The sequence below is a fragment of the Mirounga leonina genome, unplaced genomic scaffold, assembly GCF_011800145.1.
Source record: "Mirounga leonina isolate KUSES-001 unplaced genomic scaffold, KU_Mleo_1.0 Mir_94, whole genome shotgun sequence".
Lineage (NCBI taxonomy): Eukaryota > Metazoa > Chordata > Mammalia > Carnivora > Phocidae > Mirounga > Mirounga leonina.
The window spans coordinates 17,315,669-17,341,727 of NW_023270855.1; the positions used below are offsets into that span (position 1 = coordinate 17,315,669).

A 26,059-nucleotide genomic window follows, 5' to 3' on the forward strand; every position below is an offset into this window, starting at 1 on the left:
AGGAAGGAAGGAAGGAAGGAAGGAAGGAAGGAAGGAAGGAAGGAAGGAAGGAAGGAAGGAAGGTGAGGGAGGGAGGGAGGGAGGGAGGGAAGGAAGGAATCCACGCTAGTGTTTTCATAGTGCTTTCACATGTACAAGGGTTTGTTTCTGGGTTCTCTATGCTGTTCCATCTATCTAATTCCATTCACAGCCATACTGGCTTAATCACTAAAGTTTTACATTGAGCCTTGTTATCAAATAAGGCCAAGTCCTTTTGAATTGTTCTTATTCTTCAAGAGTTTCTACCAAATTCTGCCCTTTGCTCCTCAAATATATTGTGAATCACTTGGTCACATTCCACAAACATGTCAAAACCAAACTAGAGATTTGGATTTCAATTATTCTATATATCAAGTCACGGAGAGTTGACATTTTAGCTTTACTGAGTCTTCAAATCCATGAAAAAGGTATATTTTTTCTATGTATCTGGATCTTTTAAAAATATTTTTCAATAATTGTGCATACTTTTCAACTATAAAGGTTTCACACTCCCTTGTTGGATTTATTTATTTTTTTTAGATATTTATTTATTTCAGAGAGAGAGAGCAAGAGAGAGAGCATGAGCAGGGGGGTAGGGGCAGAGGGAGAAGCAGACTCCCTGCTTATCAGGGAAGCCTGATGCCAATGCGGGGCTCCATCTCAGGACTCTGAGATCATGACCTGAGCCGAAGGCAGACACTTAACGACTGAGCCACCCAGGCACCCCTGCTTGTTGGATTTATGTTCTGCTTCTGTATTATTTTATCCCTTCAATCTCTTTTGAGTTTATTATGTTACCTTAAATTAGCTCATGCATTTTCATCTTAAAATTATGCTACCTTAGCTACCTTAAGCTTAGATTATTAATTTTATTATTAATTATTATTAATTATTATTAATTATTAATTTTCATATCTTCTTATTTTCTAATGTATGTTTCTAAGATGAAAAACATCCCTCTAAATAATGCTTTAGTTAAAGCATGCTTTGTTATGTAGAATTTCTACTACTGTCACTTCAAACTATGTTCTATTTTCTTTTGCCATTTCCTATTTGACCTATGAGTTACTTAGACTTCCATTTATTAATTTTCAAAGATATAAGACTTCTCTAATTTTGTTTTTATTATTGATTTCTAACTTAATTGCATTTTGGTCATATTTACTTCATAGCTAATATGTCATCAAATTTTGAAAAAAATGCATTCTGCAGTTTTAGGTACAATGTTCTCTATGTGTTCATTAGATGGACCTTATATTTGGGTTCTTTAAATCTTCCGCAGGCTTACTGATGTTTTCTCTGCTTGAGCTACCAAAAAATAAAATACATATGTTAATACCTCTCATTATTATGATAGATGTGCCCATTTCCAATTGTAATCTATTTTTGTTTCATATATTTTAACATTATATACGCCTAGTGAATTAATCTTCAGGAAGCCTTTTAGAAATAAATTCTGTTTTGACTGATTATTCAGCCATTCCTGCTTTGTTTTGAATAGCATTTATCTGGAACATTTTTTCTATTTTTTAGTTTCAGCAATTCTGCACCCTTATGACTTAGATGTGTTATGCAGTAAACAATTTTTATCTTTCTTAAAAACAACAACAACAACAAAAACTTGAAGCATTTAATCTATTTACTTTCATCTTCAATTAATCATATATTTGGATTTATTTGCGTAGTTTTTTCTTTTTCACATATTTCTTACCTTTTTCTTTTTCTCCCTCAAACATAGGCTCTTAATCATTCATATTTTACTCTATACTTTTAATGTAATTGCTTTATAAATCTTAAGATGCATACTTTACTTGTAAGACTCTAAATCTGATTTATCTTCTCTCCTCTAGAATTATACAAGGACTTTAGAATAATTTAAATCCAGTCGCCTGTCCCAATTTTTAGGATAAGGCACACATGTTTTTCAGTATTTGTTTTTCTGAGGATTGTATACATTCTCACCCGCCCCCTTTGCCCCCAAGATAAAGTGTCCACATCCTGGAAGGTCTATGAATCTGAAACTCTTCAGTATCTACAAGTCTGCAAGAAGAAATTGCCAAATGGAAGCTGTCGAAAGTTTTCTACATAAGAATTTACTTTGCAAAGATTTCAGTTAGAACCATATAATGTTGGATACCTTAAGATTAGGGAAAACAAGAGACCAAAAGTGGAAGCTGGTCACCAGTGATCCCATGCTGCACAGGCAAAAATATGGTAATGAGGATGTCACTTAATCTTCATCATAGTTACTGATAAGTATCACCCTTAACAGTAAAGGAGTTTACCGTTTTCCATGAGTATTATTTATGGAAAACATTAATATATACTGATTGCTCGTTCTCCTCCCCTAATGGGCACTCATATTACTGAAGTTAAGCAGGGCCATGGGATATGCCATAGCCCTAACAAACTACAAGAAGTTGCCTGCACAATTTCTTGTTGGAAGTAATTTTTCATGCTCTCTGCCCCAGACTCTTTAACCAAAGTGGCATTAAGTTTTCACATGGTACAGCCACAGAATGATGCCATCTCTATCAGCTTGGACCTCCAAGAGGCTTCATGGAGAACAAATGCCCTGAAGAGCTACAAGGCCCACAGCCACCTGCATAATCAGGGAATAAACACAGGGGCCTGGAGAGTACTTGTTACTGCAGTATCATTAAGCCACATCCAACCAATGTATTTAACTTAATTCTCATCCTATGAGGCAAAGCAGACACTATTTTTTCCCCCATGTTAGATATAAGAATACTGAAACACAGCAAATTTATATTGCTTTCAAAGATCATCCACTTTTGGGGCACCTGGGTGGCTCAGTTCAGTGTCCAACTCTTGGTTTTGGCTCAGGTCATAATCTCAGTGTCATGAGATGGAACCCCAAGTTGGGTTCCACACTCAGTGTGGAGTCTGCTTGAGATTCTCTCCCTCAGCCCCTCCCCCCACTCGTTCTTGCTCCCTCTCTCTCTCTAAAACAAATAAATAAATCTTAAAAAAAAAAAAAAAGATCATCCACTTTTAAGTATCAAGACCTAGAGGATAGTTTCACTTAGAAATGAAATACAGGTGGGCGCCTGGGTGGCTCAGTTGGTTAAGCGACTGCCTTCGGCTCAGGTCATGATCCTGGAGTCCCGGGATCAAGTCCCGCATCGGGCTCCCTGCTCGGCGGGGAGTCTGCTTCTCCCTCTGACCCTCCTCCCTCTCATGCTCTCTGTCTCTCATTCTCTCTGTCTCAAATAAATAAATAAAATCTTAAAAAAAAAAAAAAAGAAATGAAATACAGGTTTCATTGGGGGGTGGGAGTATGGGGTAACAGGGTGATGGGCATTAAGGAGGGCACATGATGTAATGAGCCCTGGGTATTATATAAGACTGATGAATTACTGAACTCTACCTCTGAAACTAATAATGCCCTATATGTTAATCAATTGGATTTAAATTAACAAAAGGAAAAAAAAGAAATATAGGGCATATATAAGCTGGTAATTAAATTAAGAATGTGTCATTATTTTACTCAACACTAAAACATTTGTAAAGTGAAATCTCCATTGTAACACTTACTTGGAACTATAAATTCTATTTCTTCTGACATAGCAACTCCCAGTTTATTAGAAGCAAAGCAGCGGTATTTCCCTTGAAAGTGAGATATGTGCCCCTCATTTGGGATCTTAAAGGTTCCTGAGTTGTTGGATACAATGATCCGAGAGTCAGAGAGATCAAAAGGCTTGTCATCCTTAGTCCACATAAATCTGTAAGATAAAACTAAAGTAAACAATCCTGAAAAGTCAAAACATACTTCCTAATTTTAAAGTGGTAATAAACAAATGCACAGAAATGACAAAACGAAAACATTTTATGGTAAAAAAAGTATTTTTAATGGACTATGTAACAGAATACAAAAAAAGTCTCAGAAGAATCTGAGAAATCTTGTAAGTTGCTATAGACTGAATGTTTATGTCTCCCCCAAATTCATATGTTGAAGCCTAATCCCTAATGTAGGAGTGTCTGGAGGTAGAGGATTGGGGAGGTGATCAGGTCATGAGGGTGGAGTTCTCATGAATGGGATCTGCATCCTTATGAAGGAGGCCCCAGAGAGCATTTTTGCTCTCTTCTGCCATGTGAAGTTACAGCAAGAAAACAGCTGTCTATGAACCAGAAAGCAGGTCCTCATCAGGCACCAAATCAGGGAAGGCCTTGATCTTGGTCTGCCCAGCCTCCAGAACCATGTGACAAATGTACATTTGTTGTTTATGGCACCCAGTCTGTGGCATTTTTATTATAGCACGCTGAAGTAAGACCAAGCCATAAAAAAGCTCTAACAACTGAGAAAACAGAAATTCAAGATAGGTTTTGTTCTGTTCTTTTTAAAGTTATTTTTTAATTTTTTCAATTAGAAAGGTATTTTACTAATACTTGAAGACTACTAAATCTAAAAACATATAAAATGGCATCACGTGTGTGTGTGTGAAGCGCTCACTCAAAATTTAAAAAAACAAACAAGTACTATTGAATGTGGTCACATTTCCTATCTAGATTTTTAGACATATTAGTAACATATTTGAGACCACAAAAAATATAAAATTTTGCAAACTAAGTTTTTCCAATTATTACAATGCTACTAAAGCCAGTTTCTATGACAACTTTATCTTCTGTCATATGATTACTATTTAAGTTACTTAATGATTTGCATTTTTCCCCTTTTACAAACAAATTGTGGTAAACAACCTTAACATAATTTATTTTTTGGCACTTATCCAAATATTTCATTAGACCAATCTCTTCAAAGTAAGAATGATAGACCAATAACAAGAAAATTTTTATAGAAACTGTTGATAAATGTTGCAGAATTGTATTCCAGAAAAAAATATACATAGTTAAATTCCCACCCCAGTGTGTAGTTTCTGTGGATGAGGCTATAAAAAGCCTTTTAGGGGCGCCTGGATGGCTCAGTCGTTAAGCGTCTGCCTTCAGCTCAGGTCATGATCCCAGGGTCCTAGGATCGAGCCCCGCATCGGGCTCCCTGCTCCACAGGAGGCCTGCTTCTCCCTCTCCCACTCCCCCTGCTTGTTTTCCTGCTCTCGCTGTCTCTCTCTCTGTCAAATAAATAAATAAAATCTTTAAAAAAAAAAAAAGCCTTTAAAAAAAATCTTATCAATCTCATAATGAATTCCCAATTTGATTTTATTCAGTATTTCATATATGAATTATCCATGCAAATTGTGGAATGTTTCAGGACACCATTTTCTTACACTAAACTATCTTTATTCTTTCGCCAGGAATAACAAACCTTCATGGGACACATATTTTTGTTAGGAGCAGGCCTGCCTTCTCCCCCAACCCCAGTTCTTTTACGTCTTCTCTCTCTGTTTTATGTTTTATTGGCTTTACTTACAAAGAACACAAAGAATCTATTCTTTTAAATTCCACTATGTTGAATGGGATCACTTCACCTATACAGAATTAAACATTTCCACTTGGAAATGTGTTACGTCTTTTCATTCATTCAAATCTTCTTTCCTGATCCTAGGTAGAATTTTATAGACACTGCCCCCAATTTAAATCCCACATAGTTCTTGTTACATAGTATTTGATATTGTTTTTGTTTATGTTATTACCACTAACGGTTAAGACTGCTGGATTTTTTTCCTTTTGCTATTGTGATGGGATTATTTTTTCCTTCTTGTTTCCCAATTATTTTCTAACTGCCTTGTATGGACATCAATTAAGCTTTTTAAAATTTATTTTTAATTTTTAAATCATTTTATAATTGACAACTTCAGTGTAACCCTTTGTATTTATAAAAGCTTGTTTTTGTTTAGCGAATAGATAGAATAACAAATTATATAATAATAATAATAATATTAATCATATTGCCTCATATGTATAGATTTTATTTTTTTGCATAATTATATTAGACATGGCTCTAGGAAAATAAGTAATAATGATACCAAACATTCTATTTTTATTTCTGAATTTATTGTAAATGCTAGCAGTATTTCATAATTAAATTCATACTGGTTATAGACATAATAGATAAATTTGATCATTAATCATCTCTGGTGATTATAGGGTTTTATCTTTTGATACAATAATTCAGTTCATTACTATTAATATATATCATAATACTGATTAATCCATATTGATCCAGCCACAATGACTGACTAAATTCTTCTTCATATAATTCTATCCATATTTACATATACTAATTGAATATATTCCATTTGGTAAAATATAGATAATAATGATAATTCAACATGTCAGTGATTAAGAATGATTTTTAAAACATCAACTTTTCAGGCAATAATAATGTTAGTCACAATACAATTTCAAATAATTAATTTTCCTTAAATATGTATCTTTAGTGGATATAAATGAATTAAGCAAATCAGTACAAGTATGTAGCTTTGTTGCCCATCTTCAAATCACCTACATTAAAATCTAGAATTCTCTCTACAACTTCTCCTTTCTCATTCCCAACACACACACACATTTCTTTCTCCCTTCCAAAGTATAGGAGGTATTTTGAAAAAACTTCATCACTGATTATGATCACCTACAGTAACAATTATTTAATAAAGAAAACACTAGATAACAATATACCATGCAGATAGCATTCAGGATGATTAAATATTTCTATGATAACTTAAAAAATATCAAGTAACAACCTACTCGCTGAATATGTGTCACTTAAAAAAAAAAGATATGTTACATTTAAAGACATGCAATAATAATTATATATAGAATGTCATTTATCAATATATTAACTTTCAGCTTAACAAATGCTACCTTTAGAATAAAGGATCTTCTGGGCTTTGACTACCTTGTTCACTTGTAAGGAATTACTGAATATTTCCATGGTGCCAAAACCTACGCTAAGTATTTAACATAAGGCAATTTATTTATGGTAAAAATAATTTCAACTTCCAGGAGAACATATGTAAAATAACCAAACTTTATTTTCATAAAAATAGCTATTATTCTTTTGGCAACTCTTATCTTTAATCATATGTAGATTTATAGTCCAACAACCTTATAATGGTCAGAGTACAAAGAAATTTAAAAAAAAAGATTATATACATATAAACAATTACTTCCTTTGCAAGAATACTCACGTTGGTTCTGGATTTCCTTTAGCTTCACATTCAATTTGAAAATATTCATCAAACGGAAAGGCAACTTGCACTTTTGACTGTTTTATGATTGTTGGAACCTGTTGAACTAAATATCAAAATATGTATTTAAAGAACGTGGTCCTCAAATACTAGGTCGGGTGAATTTAGCTATAACAGAAACACTTGAAACATGCTTTCTATATTGATAAGTAAGAGATAAGTAAGAGAACTATAAAAGTAAGAGAACTATAAAAAAAAAGTGAAAATTACAGAACAAATCTGACTTCCTCTTTGAAAAATATATTTTATTAATTGTTTTAGGTTTGCCCTTGGGTCATTTTTTTTTTTTTTTTTTTAATTCCAGTGTAGTCAACACAGTATGATATTAGTTTCAGGTGTACAATACAGTGATTCAACAATTGTATGCATTACTCAGTGTTCATCGTGATAAGTATACTCTTAATCCCCTTCATCTATTTTACCCATCCCCTCACCCATTGCCCATCTGGTAACCATCCGTTTGTTCTCTATGGTTAAGAGTCTGTTTTTTGGCCTGTTTCTTTTTTCCTTGTTTGTTTGTTTTCCTTCTTAAATTCCACATATGAGTGAAATCATATGGCATTTGTTTTTCTGTGACTGACTTCTTTCACTTAGCCTATATCCTCTAGATTCATCCATGTCACTGCAAATGGCAAGGTTTCATTCTTTTTTTGGCTGAATAATATTCCGTTGTATATATATACCTCTTCTTCATTCACCTATCAATGGACACTTGGGGGGCTTCCCTAATCTGGCTACTTAAATAATGCTGCAATAAACACAGGGGTGCGTATATCTTTGCAAATTAGTGTTTTTGTATTCTTTGGGTAAATACCCAATAGTGGAGTTGCTGGATGATATGGTAATTCTATTTTTAACTTTTTTGAGGTATCCCCATACTGTTTTCCACAGCAGCTGCACAAGGTTGCATTCCCACCAACAGTGTATGGGCGTTCTTTTTTCTCCACATCAAACACTTGTTGTTTCTTGTGTTTTGGAGTTTAGCCATTCTGACGGGTATGAGGTGATATCTCATTGTGGTTTTAATTTGCTGATGATTAATGATGTTGAGCATCTTTTGGTGTGTCTGTTGCCATCTGTAAGTCTTTGGAGAAATGTCTGCTCATGTCTTCTGCCCATTTTTAATTGGATTATGAAAAATGTACTTAATTTTAAAGAATATACTTCACTGATATCATTTCATTTCATGTTACCAAAGGTGTTCATTTTATTTAAACCTAGAATAAAGGAACCACTTAGAGCAGAATAAAAACTGCCATATCATTACAACTTTAAAATCTCTATTTTTAAATTATTGACATTTAGTCTGTTGATGTGTGTATATAAATTTTTATTTAGTTCAGTCATTTTTAATAGTTTTTTTTAATTTATAGTTTTCTAAGACATTATAATTAATTTACCAATTTTACATTATTTATTCTCATTGTTTTGTGATCACTTCTTGGATAATGTTCTTCTTATTGGACATTTGATTTTTTTCATTTTTCTCTTTCCAGGTAACATGTACTTCCATAGCCATATAAATTTTTCAAGCATGTAAGTTTTTCCTTTATTGAATTAGTGACTTATGATAAATTTACAGGTATAGACACAAATAGTATTTACTGTGGATAAATGATGATATAATTTCACAAGAGGATATTTACTATAAACAACATATGAATATAGCAGTTTCCAACATCCTTGCCACAAATGAACACCGACATTTAAAAATGATAAAAAATATTTTGCTAATTATTACAAAGGAAATTATAACATCCTCATTCTATTTTTTTTCTATTTTTATTTCTACTTATTGCTTTTATTAATAAATGTTTTTCCCTAAACTTGTTTATTATTTGTCATTCCCCATTTATAAATTATCCTTTCACTGTTGTTGGGGGCTTGGGTTAGTTTTCTTCCCCTTAGAATTTAACACTAACAATCAGCAATAAAAATAAATAATGGTATTTTTAAATGTATTCTACATATTCAAATATCTCCTCATCTTGTGATAAACTTTTTTAGTGTCTCTCAAGTTAAATAATGTTCAAGACAAACTTAAAAAGTAGGTGGGTGACTTTGTCTCTCACTAAGTGAAGCAGCTGGATGGCATTAGAGAATTGTGTTTATAAAGTAAGTGTACTAATTCTGAAGATACAAACATGGGTTAGGTTTTGAAATGGGACACAGATAATAGGTAAAGATCTACTGTCAGTGAGCACTCAAGTTTTCAAATTGATACATTACCACTTTATTATCATTCTCACAACCTCTAGTAAGGAAAGGGACAGCACTGAATTCATAAGGAAGTGTAAGCGATTCAGCAGCAGGAACCTGACTTCAGCAAATATGTTTTGAGAAAAGCAATTTGCAGAAAGGCACTGATCTGATTTAGGTAAGTAATATTCCGCAGTGGAGTTACAAATAGGGCCCTAAATCCAGTTACAAACCCAGGCCCTGAACCACTCTATTTTCTCATTTGTAAGGTTAGGAATTCAGGATAAATAAATTGTTCTTAGACTTTTTGGTCTCGGGATCTCTTTACATTCTTAAAAATTAGAGGAAGTCCCAAGGGGCTTTTGTTCATTTGGTTTATATCTAACAATATTTTACCATATTAGAAATTAAAGCTGAGAAACCTTTTAAAAATGTATTTATTAGGGGCGCCTGGGTGGCTCAGTTGGTTAAGCGACTGCCTTCAGCTCGGGTCATGATCCTGGAGTCCCGGGATCGAGTCCCGCATCGGGCTCCCTGTTCAGCAGGGAGTCTGCTTCTCCCTCTCCCGCTCCCCCCTCTCTTGTGCTCTCTCTCAAATAAAAAATAAATAAATAAAAATTTATTTATTAATCCATCTTAAATAATCTTGTATGTTAAAATAAATATCTATTTTATCAAGAACATGAAATACAAAGAGAACAGTGGCATTGTTTTCACATTATCACAAATCCCTTTAATATCTTCATAGAAAGCAGCTGGATTCTCACATCTACTTCTACATTCAATCTGTCACAAAAGTTGTTCTGCTTAAATATATGAAGAAAATCCAGCTCTACATAGATATGTACTTGAAAAAGGGTGAGATATTTTATCATCCTCTCTGATGATTGTGAACATTCTTCTTAAATAGTACACCAAAACTCAACAAGTGGTAGTTTCTTAAACATTTACTACAATATGGAATCTGAAATCATATCAGTGAACTTTTCATATTCTATTATAATAACATGTTTTACCCATGAGTTGTTTTTTTTTTTAAGATTTTTTTTTTTTAAGTAATCTTTACGCCCAGTGTGGGGCTCAAACTCACAACCCCGATATCAAGAGTTGCTTGCTCCACCAACTGAGCCAGATAGGTGCCCCATCCATGGCTTCTTTTTAACCATGTAGAATTTTGTAACATTATGCAATAACCATTCAGAAAAAAAAAAAAATACTGTTTCATGGACCCTGAGAGATCCATGGGTCACATTTTAAACATTGATGACCAGCCTAGAATAATAACTCAAAGCTATTTCCAATTCTAAAATTTTTTTTTTTATTTAATGAATCTGTCAATTGAGTTTTACTAGTTTAGGTACGTGAGCCGAAGTTCAGTCTTTTTCCATTGGCTATTCATAAATATTTTAACAACATGCAAAAAACATTCATACCTTCATGGGCATTTACCTTGTTTCTGATTGCTACTGCTTCTAAGTAGAACAAGTTTTGAGCTTATTGTAAATTCACATTATTTAAATTTTATTACAGTTATAAAAGGTGAGGGATGATGCACAATAGCAACAGTCCCTAAGATATCAGCTAATAACTTGTGAACAACTTGTTTATTAGAACATTATTCTTCCTTAAATTTGCTAAGGTTATAAAGTCTCAGCAATAACTAATTACTCAGGGAATGGAACTAATAACCTTTGAGTGTTTATAAGAATATATATTCTACATTATAAATCCTTTCCTCCATAATTAGGCCAAATACAGAGATACCAGGCTCGTTGACATTCAAACTGGATACCTGACTTAGTTGCATTTGCTAGTGAATGCTCTAGAGTACTGAAATAAATGGATAATATTCAGTTATTCTGAAAACATGTCATTAATATTTTATAACAATTGTTGTCTAAGGACATTTACAGAATGAAAATGCGTAAGTAACTGAGACAACCAGAATAAAAAATGTGTGCTATGGATTAATATAAACTTTCAAATTCTTTACCACTGATGAACTAAATGAGAAAAGAGGAAAAGAAAATGTATATTCCAAGAGAATATGGTCAGGAATCTGAACAGGAATCCCATTGCCTCTTTGTTGCTACTGGGGAAAAGATGTAAGATTATTAACCTCTTTCCCACAAGGATCACCAAGAACTTTGCTCTTAATCTGGCACTGCACACTCAAACCAAAAGAATGTACTAAAGATGAATAATTTCCAGTTCTTGACCTGAATATCTACAACTAGGCTGATATATTTTGTGTGTAGGCTAAGAGATTTCAGCTTGATTTAAAGAGAACTTTAAATCTGTACATCTATAGGACAGGTAGTTGGAATTCCTTAAGAAGAAAGAATATTCAAAGAGAGACTCCACCATCTGTCAAGGACAATGGAGAAGGAATTCTCACTTAGGGGTGAATTAAAAGGGCAGGGCTGCCCAAAGTGTATGATGTGAAACTCCTATGTGAAGTAACTTAAGGTGGCCATCAGAAAAATGGTTCAAAAACACATTATATAGGGGTGCGTGGGTGGCTCAGTCGTTAAGCGTCTGCCTTCAGCTCAGGTCATGATCCCAGGGTGCTGGGATTGAGCCCCGCATCGGGCTCCCTGCTCGGCGGGAAGCCTGCTTCTCCCTCTCCCACTCCCCCTGCTTGTGTTCCCTCTCTAGCTGTGTCTCTCTCTGTCAAATAAATAAATAAAATCTTCAAAAAAAAAAAAGAAACACATTATATAGTCAGAGACTAACTTCCTTTTCTATTCACATTCAGATTGAGTACTTCAGAAGAAAAGTTTCAGTTCAGAGTTAGCAAGTCTCTTAATGTTTATTCAACTTGCTGAGCTCAAGTTTAATTGTCTAGAGCTTAGATTTTGTGCAAAGGTAATTTCCAAGGCTAAGATTCAAATAAACAAGCATTGCCTCTTGCATTATAAATCTCCAAATTACATATGGAAAAGACAGGAAGAGGGGCAACTGGGTGGCTCAGTTGTTAACCATCTGCCTTTGGCTCAGGTCATGATCCCGGGGTCCTGGGATGGAGCCCAGCTGGGCTCCCCGCTCAGCGGGGAGCCTGCTTCTCCCTCTCCCTCCCTGCTCCTCCCCCTGCTTGTGCTCTCTCTCTGTCAAATAAATAAATAAAATTTCTAAAAAAAAAAAGACAGGAGGGATAATACAGGAAGCATATGGATAAAAATATCTAAATAATTTCTCAAGGGTCTTTTATATCCCCTGTCCTTATAACACAAGGCAAATTCCCCAGATCTCTGTTACATAGATGATACAGTATTACATAAACTGTTTGTAAATGTATTATTTTTTGTGTGTTATTTCTTATGTATGTCAAGATATATATTTCCATAAAACCAATGACTAACCTGTGGATATGAATTCACAGTATAGAATGCTCTAGATTTTCAGAGTCGGTATCATCTTATATTTTTAGTTGTATAATAATGGCTTTTTAATATTTTCTTAATTCATTGTTTTCATTCTTAAATATACAATCATTTTGAAAAAAAGGTACAAAATGTATTCCTTTCCTTTTTATCATAATTGGTTGAATACCACTAATTTCTGAATCACAACACTCCCTCAAATAAACTAATGAAGTATATAAAAGTAACAACCATTGGTAATATTGAAGAATATCTTATATGGCAAAACACCTGATCTATAGGTCATGTTTCTTGTTATATGCCAAGTTTTATAAGAAGACAAAAAGCCTGAGCTGCAAAATAATTAGAGCAAGCAGCCAAATCCAAGACATCCAATTTTTTAAAAAGGGAATGATGCATTCTGATGACAGACTGCTGGAAAATAAACAGAAATATGGTAGAAGAATTTCCTCAACCTACAAGTATTCTACTTAAAAATGAAAATGCAAATATGAAATTCCATGAAGTAGGTATTGAATGCTGTCATTTTACCTGAAAGTGGTATTTCCATGGCTGTAGAGAATTTTAACAGGAAACAAATTAGAGATACAATTAATCCTCTTCCACCTAACAGCATCTCCATTGCTCTTCAGGATGGAGGCAACTCAGGAAGAATGAAAACCGTAATGCGTCTTTTTACTTTTGGTTTAAAGCTGAAAAGAATGTAGTTCACCTGGGAATTCAAAAAAACAAATAAAATGACATATATTTTAAGTTCATATACTCTGAAATGACAACATAATTTTTTAAAAGATATTATTTATTATGAGAGAGAGAGAGCATGAGCAGAGGTGGTGGAGGGGAGTGGGGGGAGAGTAGCAGAAGCAGACTACCCACTAAGCAGGGAGCAAGACCAGGGCTCCATCCCAGGACCCTGAGATCATGACCTGAGCTGAAGGCAGACACTTAACCTACCAAGACACCCAGGAACCCGTGACAACAAAATTTATTTTTTTCTTTTTTTTTTTTTTTTAAGATTTTATTTATTTGAGAGAGAGAGAATGAGAGAGAGCACATGAGAGGGGTTAGGGTCAGAGGGAGAAGCAGACTCCCTGCCAAGCAGGGAGCCCGATGCGGGACTCGATCTAGGGACTCCAGGATCATGACCTGAGCCGAAGGCAGTCACTTAACGAACTGAGCCACCCAGGCACCCAACCCCTGACAACAAAATTTAAATAAATGTTTCCATTGTAATAATTTTCCACTTGATGAAACACTTTACTAGTAACTCTACATAAATATAATTAATCTTTCTATATGTTTTATCAAAGGACAGTTGATATATACTATAGTGCAAATGATGACCCATTCCAATGAATTATATTTTTTGGCCAGATGAGTTTTTACTTCAAGGCACTCTAGTACACTCTATCAGATGTGGGTGTCAGTGCTATAAGAATAAGTTCATTTAACCCATTTTGTTCAAAATGTGGCTCTATTTCAAATAATTCTTTGTATCAGGCATCTAACCCCACTTGAGTCATTTATGAAGCATCACAAATCTAACCACTGATTTTTCTGGCAAAATAACTTTTCATGTTCAAAGTTATGACAATAATAGAAAGTGAACAGCAAGATAGAGGAGTGGAAGAATGAAGGACAAATGGATAAGGATCAGCCACACTAATATTTATAAATTTCGGTTTTGTTCAAGCAGAAAATAATTATCTTTAGTTACTTTACACTTAAGCAGAATATTCATTCACTTGATACTGTACAGAAATAAAAATTGAAATGTCAATTTTCCAGGTGCCAGGGTGGCTCAGTCAGTTAAGCATCTTCCTTCAGCTCAGGTCATGATCCCAGGGACCTAGGATCAAGCCCCACATCGGGCCCCTTGCTCAGCGGGAGCCTGCTTTTCCCTCTCCCTCTGCCTGCCTGCCACTCCCCCTGCTTGTGCTCTCTCACTCACTATTTCTCTCTCTGTGTCAAATAAATAAATAAGATCTTAAAAATAAATAATAAAATAAAATGTCAATTTTCCTTAAGAGAACTGAGATTTTCCTTATGAGAACTCATACCATTTCAATTTTATAATGAAACACTGTGATAATAGACATCTAAACATCGTTTATAACGTATGTTTAAAAATAAATTTGCTCAAAATGTGATAGTTTTTTAGGTACCGAATTTTCTTTTCCCATAAAAATCAGTTACTCTATTCCCTTACAACTGGTACAAAAAAATTAATGAATATAGTGTCAGACAAGTCATCAAAATTTATACATTCTTTAAATTTAATTAATTAACATATAATGTATTACTGGTTTCAGAGGTAGAGGTCAGTGATTCATCAGTCTTATATAACACCCAGTGCTCATTACATCACATGCCCTCCTTAATGTCCATCACCTAGTTACCCCATCCACCTACCCCACTCCCTCTAGCAACCCTCAGTTTGTTTTCTATGGTTAAGAGTGTCTTATGGTTTGTCTCCCTCTCTGATTTCATCCTTTTTTCTTCTCTTCCCCTATAATCTTCTGTTTTGTTTCTTAAATTCCACATATCACTGAGATCATATGATTATTGTCTTTCTCTGACTGACTTACTGTGCTTAGCATAATACCCTCTAGTTCCATCCACATTGTTGCAAATGGCAAGATTTCGGGGTTTTTTGATGGCTGAGTAGTATTCCATTGTGCATATATACCACATCTTCGTTATCCATTCAGCTGTCGATGGACATCTGGACTCTTTCCACAGTTTGGCTATTGTGGACATTGCTGCTATAAACATTGGGGTACAGGTGCCCCTTCAGATCACTACATTTGTATCTCTGCGGTAAATACCCAGTAGTGCAATTGCTGGGTCATAGGGTAGCTCTATTTTCAACTTTTTTACGAAACTCCATACTGTTTTCCAGGGCGGCTGCACCAGCTTGCATTCCCACCAACAGGGTAAGAGGGTTCCCTTTCTCCGCATCCTTGCCAACATCTGTAGTTTCCTAACTTGTTAATTTTAGCCATTCTAACTGGTGTGAGGTGATATCTCATTGTGTTTTTGATTTGTATTTCCCTGATATCAAGTGATGTGGAGCATCTTTTCATGTGTCTGTTGGATATTTATATGTCTTCTTTGGAGAAATGTCTGTTCATGTCTTCTGCCCATTTCTTGATTGGATTCTTTGCTCTTTGGGTGTTGAGTTTGATAAGTTCTTTATAGATTTTGGATACTAGCCCTTTAACTGATAAGACATTTACAAATATCTTCTCCCATTCTGTCAGTTGTCTTTTGGTTTTGTCAACTGTTTCTTTTGCTGTGCAAAACACAAAAGCATTTTATCTTGATTAAGTCCCAATAGTTCATTTTTTGCCTTTGTTTCTCTTGCCTTTGGAGATATGCCTAGCTAGATTTTGCTGTGGCAAAGGCCACAGAGGTTGCTGTCTGTGTTCTCTAGGATTTTGATGGATTCCTGTCTCACATTTAGGTCTTTCATCGATTTTGAGTCTGTTTTTGTGTATGGTGTAAGGAAATGGTCCAGTATGTGGCTGTCCAATTTTCCCAACACCATTTGTTGAAGAGACTGTCTTTTTTCCATTGGATATTCTTTCCTGTTTTGTTGAAGATTAGTTGACCATAGAGTTGAGGGTCCATTTCTGGGCTGGGATTGATCGATGTGTCTGTTTTTGTGGCCAGTGCCATACTGTCTTGATGATTATAGCTTTATAATAGAGCTTGAAGTCCGGAATTGTGAAGCCACCAGCTTTGCCTTTGTTCTTCAACATTCCTCTGGCTATTTGGGGTCTTTTCTGGTTCCATAAAAATTTTAGGATTATTTGTTCCAGCACTGTGAAAAAAAAATTGATGGTATTTTGATATGGATTGCATTGAATGTGTAGATTGCTCTAGGTAGCATAGACAGTTTAACAATATTTATTCTTCCAATCCATGAGCATGGAATGTTTTTCCATTTCTCTGTGTCTTCCTCAATTTCTTTCATGAGTGTTCTATAGTTTTCTGTGTACAGATCCTTTGCCTCTTTGGTGAATTTTATTCCTAGGTATCTTATGGTTTTGGGTGCAATTGTAAATGGGATTGACTCCTTAATTTCTCTTTCTTCTCTCCCATTGTTAGTGTATAGAAATGCAACTGATTTCTGTGCACTGATTTTATATCTTGCTACTTTGCTGAATTCCTATATAGGTTCTAGCAATTTTGGGGTGGAGTCGTTTGGGTTTTCCACATAGAGTATCATGTCATCTGCAAAGAGTGAGAGTTTAACTTCTTCCTTGCCACTTTGGATGCCTTCTATTTCTTTTTGTTGTCTGATTGCTGACGCTAGGACTTCTAGTACTATGTTGAATAGCAGTGGTGATAGTGGACAACCCTGTCGTGTTCCTGACCTTAGGGGGAAAGCTCTCAGCTCTTCCCCATTGAGAATGATGTTCGCCGTGGGCTTTTCATAGATCGCTTTTATGATATTGAGGTATGTTCCCTCTATCCCTACACTGGGAAGAGTTTTAATCAAGAAAGGATGCTGTACTTTGTCAAATACTTTTTCTGCATCTATTGAGAGGATCCTAGGGTTCTTATCTTTTATTTATGTAGTTTATCACATTGATTGATTTGCAGATGTTGATCCACCCTTGCAGCTCAGGGATAAATCCAACTTGGTCATGTTGGATAATCCTTTTAATGTACTGTTGGATACTCCTGGCTAGTATTTTGGTGAGAATTTTTGCATCCATGTTCATTAGGGATACTGGTCTGTAATTCACCTTTTTGGTGGGGTGTTGGTTTTGGGATCAAGGTAATGCTGGCTTCATAGAAAGAGTTTGGAAGTTTTCCTTCCATTTCTATTTTGTGAAACAGCTTCAGAAGAATAGGTATTAATTCTTCTTTAAATGTTTGGTAGAATTCCCCTGGGAAGCCATCCAGCCCTGGACTCTGGTTTGTTGAAGATTTGTGTTACTGCTTCAATTTCCTTGCTATTTATGGGTCTGTTCAGGTTTTCTATTTCTTCCTGATTCAGTTTTGGTAGTTTATACATCTCTAGGAATGCATGCATTTCTTCCAGATTGTCTAATTTGTTGGCATATATTTGCCTCGTTCATTGAGGATTTTATTTATTTGGGTCCTTTCTCTTTTCTTTTTGATAAATCTGGCCAGGGGTTTATCAATCTTACTAATTCTTTCAAAGAACCAGCTCCTAGTTTCGTTGATCTGTTCTACTGTCTTTTGGTTTCTATTTCATTCATTTCTGCTTTAATCTTTATTATTTCTCTTCTGCTGGGTTTAGGCTTTTTTGGTTATTCTTTCTCCAGCTCCTCTAGGTGTAAGGTTAGGTTGTGTATTTGAGGCTTTTTTTGTTTCTTGAGAAAGGTTTTATTGCTCTATACTTCCCTCTTAGGACCACCTTTGTTGCATCCCAAAGTTTTGAATAGTTGTGTTTTCATTTTCACTTGTTTTCATGAATTTTTTAAATTCTTCTTTAATTTCCCAGTTGACCCATTCATTCTTTAGTAGGATGCTCTTTAGCCTCCATGTTTTTGAGTTCTTTCCAACTTTCATCTTGTGATTGAGTTCCAGTTTCAAAGCACTGTGGTCCAAAAATATTCAGGGAATGATCCCAATCTTTTGGTACTGGTTGAGACCTGATTTGTGACCCAATATGTGATCTATTCTGGAGAATGTTCCATGTGCACTTGAGAAGAATGTGTATTCTGTTGCTTTAGGATGGAATGTTCTGAATATATCTATAAAGTCCATCTGGTCCAGTGTGCCATTCAAAGCCCTTGTTTCTTGTTGATCTGCTTAGATGATCTGTCCATTGCAGTGAGTGGGGTGTTAAAAGTCCCCTACTATTATTGTATTATTATCAATGTGTTTCTTTAATTCTGTTATTAATTGGCTTATATAATTGGTTGCTCCCATGTTAGGGGCATAAATATTTACAATTCTTAGATCTTCTTGTTGGATAGACAAGATTATGATATAGTGTCCATCCCTCATCTCTTTAATTATGATATAGTGTCTGTCCCTCATCTCTTTAATTATGATACAGTGTCTGTCTCTCATCTCTTATTACAGTCTTTGGTTTAAAATCTTTTTTTTCTGATATAATGATTGGCACCCCAGCTTTTTTTTTTTTTTTTAAGATTTTATTTATTTATTTGACAGAGAGACAGTGAGAGAGGGAACACAAGCAGGGGGAGAGGGAGAAGCAGGCTTCCCACTGAGCAGGGAGCCCGATGCGGGGCTCAATCCTAGGACGCTGGGATCATGATCTGAGCCGAAGGCAGACGCTTAACCGCTTAACCGACTGAGCCACCCAGGCGCCCCACCCCAGCTTTCTTTTGATGTCCATTAGCATGATAAATCGTTTTCCATCCCCTCACTTTAAATCTGGGGGTTTCTTTGGGTATAAAATGAGTCTCTTGCAGACAGCATATCAATGGGTCTTGCATTTTATCCAGTCTGATACCCTGTGTCTTTTGATTGGGGCATTTAGCCTGTTTACATTTAGAGTACCTATTGAAAGATATGAATTTAGTGTCATTGTATTACCTGTACTGTCACTGTTTCTGTATATTGTCTCTGTTCCTTTCTGCCCTATGTTACTTTTGGGCTGTCTCTTTGCTTAAAGGATCCCTTTTAATATTTCCTGTAGGGCTGGTTTGGTGATCAAAATTCTTTTAGTTTCTGTTTGTCCTGGAAGCTTTTTAATCTCTCCTTCTATTTTGAATAACATCCTAGCTGGATAAAGTATTCTTGACTGCATATTTTTCTCATTTAGCACCATGAATGATCAGACAGGTGAGGAGAACAGAGCCATACACTAGATTCTGGGTGTATTTTGGTTTATTAGAAGAAACTGCACCCCAAAATTGTAAAGAAAGAAAAAGTATGTATTTACAAAAACAAAATTAAATACAATGAAAGGATAGAATGTAAATTTTAAAAATGAAAATTAAAAAAGATTTTTAAAAAGGAGTAGATAAAATAAGAAATTGGTTGAAAAGGAAAGAGGAAAAAAATTAAAATTGAAAGACTAAAGAATTTTGGGGCAAACCCCATGAATTTTTTTTTTTTTAAGATTTTATTTATTTATCAGAGAGAGAGAGTACAAGCAGAGGGAGTGGCAGGCAGGGTGAGAAGCAGGCTCCCCGCTGAGCCAGGAGCCTGATGCAGGACTCGATCCCAGGACTCTGGGATCATGACCTGAGCTGAAGGCAGACACTTAACCGACTGAGCCACCCAGGTGTCCCAAAGCCCCATGAATTCTATATGCTGTATTCCCCTAGCACTGGAGTTTTGCAGTTCTCAATGATTGGTAATCTTGGTCTTGGTTGGATCTTCTTGCATCTTCTGGGGAGGGGCCTGTTGCATTGATTCTCAAGTGTCTTTGCCCCAGGCTGAATTGCACCACCCTTGCCAGGGGACCAAGCTAAGTAATCTGCTGATTTTTTTTTTTTTTTTTTTTACAATTTTTATTTATTTATTTGAGAGAGAAAGTATAAGCTGGGGAGAGAGGCAGAGGGAGAAGGAGAAACAGACTCCCCACTGAGCAGGGAGTCTCATGTGGGGCTCGATCTCAGGACCCCGGGATCATGACCTGAGCCAAAGGCAGATGCTTAACCAACTGAGCCACCCAGGCACCCTCTGCTGGACTGTTCTATGTGACTTTTTTTCCCTGAAAGCTTTCACGAAGCTTTAGAGGATGAGAATGAAAATGGCAGCCTCCCAATCTCCAGCCCTGGAGCCAAGATCTCAGGGCCCCATTCCTCATTGCACCCTCAGGGAAAAGCAGTCAATCACTCCTGTCTCCCTGGTCTCCTGCTTTACTCCGTGCTTGTGCTCACCCAGCTTGTGACTGAGCATTTGTATCTCAGGCATGGGACCACTTTTTAAGTCTCCAAACCCTGCAGACTCCTGCAACATGCACCCATGCCCCATCTCCAGGGGGAGGAACGTGGAGTGGGGGTCTTGCCATTTCTGCTGCTTGCTGGGCTCCTGCTCAGAGAGCAGTCGACCTGACCATGCTGGGGTTGGCAGTTTATAGCAATCCCGAGCTGAGAGCCCACTTCTGGGCTCTCTGATTGTAGACAGCTTCCCCACTCTGATGCCTGGGAGCTCTGCCACACTCAAGCTACCCCAGTCTTCCTGTGACCCTAGGATCCTGAGACCACACTGTCCCATCTAGGGTTCTGCCCCTGCTTCACTGCCTGAGCGCCTTTCAGGCAGGGACATCCCTCACTGGAGCAGACTAAAAGTTCTGATTTGGTGCTTCATTGCTCTATCACTTTCCAGTGGCTGGTTTACGGAGGTTCCCTCTCCCCCGCCATTTTTCCTCCCATATATCACCTCGGATTCCCTTCTCTGCACCTCCTACCTTGCAGAAAGTGGTTGCTTTTCTATTTGTAGAGTTGCAGCTATTCTTTTCTTAGATCTCTGGTTGTGTTCTCAGGTGTTCAAAATGATTTGATAGCTATGTAGCAGAATTCTTAGGACCAGACAAAACTAAGGTCTACTACTCCTCCACCATCTTGGACTCTCTCAAATTTATATTTAATTCCAAGTATTTAGGTTTTTTAAAAAATGTCATCTCAACTTTTATCTGAAGAGATTATGCACAGGCATCTTTCATATATGTATAAAATGCTTTACATTTAAAACAGTAACCAAGGCTGCTGTTCTGCTGTTTTATTTATAACTTTGAGAATGCAAAGAGACAAAAATCCCATTTATATTATAATTTGAGAAAAATTATATATGGATCATAAAGGAAAATACTCCTATCCCACCCATCCCCTCCCCACCAAAAAAAATGTTGAATTAGAGTAATGGCTTTATTCTGCTTTCTCTGATCTCAACTGACTCATCTGTAAAAATGGGAATTGGGAAAAAAAATTATCATTATGTGGCTCAGAAAATTTCCCCAAATGAAAAATAACTTATATTGGTAATTAAAAATATTTTCAAATGTACCATTGCATTGACACATACTTTCTTGATAAAATGAATTATTCTAATCAAATGTGGAAAAATTATTTATAAAAATCAGAACATTGTTTAACTATAAAAACTGAATTCTGCACATTTATACAAAGTTGGGAGATACTGAACCATACAGCGATTTCTAAGATGAAAAATTAGAAGATAATATTAATACCTTATTCTCTGAATTTTCATTTTCCTTCTCTCTTTTTTTTTTAAGATTTTATTTATTTGAGAGAAAGAAAGAAATCACGATCACAGGGAGAGGCGGGGGAGAAGCAGACATCTTCCTGAGTAGGGAGGCCGACAAGGGGCTTGATCCCAGGACCCTGAGATCATGAGCTAAGCCAAAAGCAGACGCTTAATCAACTGGGCCACCCAGCTCCCCGCTTCTCTCTTCTTGAAAAACTTTGATAATAGTCCCTCTCAATTCATTATTTATAGTTATATGCCACTCTTTACCTGCAATCTATTACTTAATACTCTGTCCCATTAATATTCAATGCTGACTTCTTTAAGGGCATTTCATGTATTTGTTTAATGATCCTGTCTTCTATTTGTTAGGAGAAATGCTTTCAAAACCATAGTACTTTTAGGAGACCATATTTCCAGATTCATACATCAAGCTATAGTGTCATAGAAAATAAAAACACTAGATAGCCCAATAAGTGACCACAGACTCAATTTCAATTAATCTCCCAATTTAGGCTAGTGAGCCCAGTGGTCTCTAACTGTCATAGTAAAATAGCCTGCAGACACTAATTGTTCAATAGGGATGATCTGACTTTGGAATTTTAATGGTTTTAACTAAATGGTCTTGAAGAGAGAAATTCTCTCTCATAAAAGGATGCCACATTGAACCCCCGGCTTAAAATAAGGCTATAAATAAGAGACATAACATTAACGACACCAACAGTTTCCAGAATATGGAATGGTTAATTCTACATCTGACCTATTCTCCTGCAGGGATTAGCTTCAATTTACCTGAGACTTATATGTTAAGAGGCTGTTACATAAAAGTCATTGGAAGTTAAAATGTGACTCCTTGCAAGTAAGACTCATTAGTTAATGATGATAGCCCCAAAATAGCTTTCATATTAAAAAGGGAATGTCAGTCATAATTTCACTGTCAGAATGCAAAAGGGCATACTGTTTAGTAATTATGTTTTGTAACAGTAAGGTAGCAATAAAATTATATTCCCATTTATCTTTCTTCAAAGAAAATGAATTTAATGTCGCATACCAGACCTCAAAGATAAAAGCAATTATTGGAACTTAGGATGGAAATGACAGTAAGACAAGAACAAAATAACACTAAAATATTTTGAGGCCTAGTCACATAAAGCTGATGTCTGATTGCTTATGTTAATGACATTAACTCAGATCCAAAAAAGAATCAATGAATTTTCATATATTTAATCCTAGCTCATCCTCAGAAAGAAGAAAACCATCTCTGACATCTAACTCAAAAGAAAACAGATGTCATATACAATTGACCCTTCCTGACTGCTTTAGCTTGTCCAGCATGATAGCGTGATAAGGATTAAGAACACATTGGTTCTGAGACAAAACAGAAACATGGACAGGCATGCATACTGCACAGACCTAGTTCTAACACAACAATAAGGAAATAAAGCTCTTTGTTCCTCCCAGATAATAGCCTGTAATATACATACATCACTCATATTATAAAATGACCTCAAAGATCCTCTCATGTTTTTATTTTCTTTTATTTTTTTTAAAAGATCTTATTTATTTGTCAGAGAGAGAGAGAGCACAAGCAGGCGGAGCTGCAGAGGGAGAGAGAGAAGCAGGCTCCCTGCCGACCAGGGAGCCCGATGTGGGGCTCAATCCCAGGACCCTGGGATCATGACCTGAGCAGAAGGCAGACCCTTAACTGACTGAGCCACCCAGGCGTCCCCCCTCTAATGTTTTTAAAATAGCTCTGCTATGGTAAATCTAGAAACAATTTACTCCCTTAACTTAAATTCATCTTCTGCTTTAAGAAACGGAAAAGAGAGTTGGCTTATCTTTTGCCCCTTCTACCTGTCTATTCCAAGTACATGCAAAGATACTAGTGCCCACAGGTCAGCTAACAGAAGACAGTGATATATAGTGCATAAGAACATGAAAAATAGTGTCAGAATAGCGTAAGTTCAAAGCCATCACTTACTACCATGTGGCCTTGGGCAGTTTATCCAACCTCTCTTACTCATCTCTACAAATGAATAGAAGAGTTTCAGCCCTATAACGCACTTAGGAGGGTTAAGTGCGGTAATGTATGTTTCGCACAGAATAAGAAAGGAAATTTACTACTAGTAGTGACAGCGATAACAATTTTGTTGTTACTAATAAATAAGTAGATAATAATATTCTGATCCAAAGACTATGGTTAATCTGTACGGCTTCTACTATAGTTACAAAATCCAACGACTTAAAAAAATAAAACCCTGTTCACTAAAGTACTTAGTGGTGAAATGATATTGATTTAAAATACTCTAAAACTTCTTTTAAGGTGGGGGATGGGGTAGATTGATGACAAAAAGTCTTCAGTTCTTCTCCCCTCCCTGTCTCCACGTGCGTTGCTTCTAACTTTACAGGTTCTCCCACCAAGAAGCTATTTCCTCACTTCTTGAACCTGGCTGGCCTTTGATCAATAGAATGAGCTCTGAGCTTAGGCCTCAAGAAGAATTGCACATTCTTGCTCTCTGTCTCTTTCTAGAACCCTGCTCAGTCTGCACTCAGCAAGCCTGCTGAAAGATGAGAGACATTACTCCATTACCCTCTGTAATCCTGGCCAACAGGCAAGCAGCCACCAAATGGCAAAGGGCAGCCACCCTAGATGAGCCAGTCCCAGGTGACCTGCCAGCTGAACACAGCTTCAAGAGCCAGCCCAGTCAGTGTCAGTCCAGACTGGTTAAGATCAGCAGAACTATCTGACAAGTGTCAGGATATGCCACCTCCAAACACGGAGCTTTGGCATATGGGATATTTTAAGCTGAAGAAATTTTAGAAATGGAAGGTGCAAGGACTCTGACCTTCCCCTGAAGTAGGTCTAAAACCCTCCTGTGAAAGATGCGCTCCTTCCTTCTACCCTTCTAGGTGATGTGCTCCCTATACCTGGAAGAAAAGGAACATTCTTATCTCTGAAGATGGAGGGACACTGAGATGAATCTGAATGAGCAGGTCTGGCTACGGTTTCCACAGCTGACTACACTTAGCCCAGACTCCTTTTGTTCTATCACATTTTCCACAACTTTCTGCTCTTCATAAAATCTAGCATAAAATTGCTTCTTCAGGTCCTCATTTCCTTCTGAAGACTTCTGTGTCACATAAACTTACATTAAATAAATTTATATGCTTTTCTCTTGTTATTCTATCTTTTGCTATAGAGACCCAGCCAAGAACCTAGAAGGGTAGAAGGAAAAAATATATTTTTCCTTCTCTATGTACCCAAAGACAGTATAGGTAGGAACAACAGTAAATGTTTCTTGTGTTAAATCAATCTGCTTCAGCATGGCTTGTAAAGCAGAAATAGCTAAGTGATATGGGGAGAGAAGAATACAAGAATTCCTACCATACTGATAATTGTGAAAGCTGTGTAATAGATACATACGGAGGTTCTTTATACTACGGTCTCTATTTTCTGGTATGTTTTAACATTTCTATAATAAACACATTTATAATGTAGCCATTCAGTCTGTTGAAATCAGAAATAAGCCTAAAATATTCCAGTGCAACAAGGAGATTCCTTTAGCAAAAGGAGAACAACCTCTACTGGCATATTTTTAATACAAAAACAGAAAAGAGCCGGAAAGTCTCTCTTAAGGCTACCATGATATCAGACCTCTTCTGTTTGAACTACACTCAGAAAAGTTGAGGTCCCTTTGAATGTAAGTGTACGTGTTCTGCATATCCAGCGCAAGTCCATAATTAAACACAATACCTGTTCCTTACTGCTTTATGTGTTTGGAATGTCATGGTCCAACTAAAGGAAATATGAGCCCAACTTATAGTAATTATTTAAATCTGGGTGGCTATTAGTACATCCTCTGGATATCATGCTTTACTTCTTAATTCACTGATTTTATACACTGTTTCCCTTTAGATTCTGTTAAATTCCATTAATAAAGTATAGAAAGGGAAAAAGGAAGAAAATATGGTAAGAATACACAGTCACTTTGGACTATTACTTATATTTCTGTGTATATGCCATTTCTCTAAACTGAACAGAAAGCACAAATTATTTTAAAGTTAAGTGTAAAGGTCTCCAGCTATTGTTAATATATTCTGAATAATGATCAATCCTAATGA

At 36.1% G+C, this 26,059-nt stretch overlaps 1 protein-coding gene across 1 annotated transcript in view; it reads right to left on the reverse strand.

Moving 5' to 3' along the window:
* Positions 1-26,059, reverse strand: part of CHL1 (cell adhesion molecule L1 like) — a 211,344-nt gene that overhangs the window by 75,901 nt on the left and 109,384 nt on the right. Inside the window, exons 3-5 of the mRNA XM_034996571.1 lie at positions 13,301-13,481; positions 7,128-7,233; positions 3,577-3,764 (exon numbers count right to left, since the gene is read on the reverse strand). Of these exons, the coding sequence (XP_034852462.1) occupies positions 3,577-3,764; positions 7,128-7,233; positions 13,301-13,391 (385 nt within the window). The 5' untranslated portion in view covers positions 13,392-13,481. The remainder of the gene's footprint in view (positions 1-3,576; positions 3,765-7,127; positions 7,234-13,300; positions 13,482-26,059) is intronic.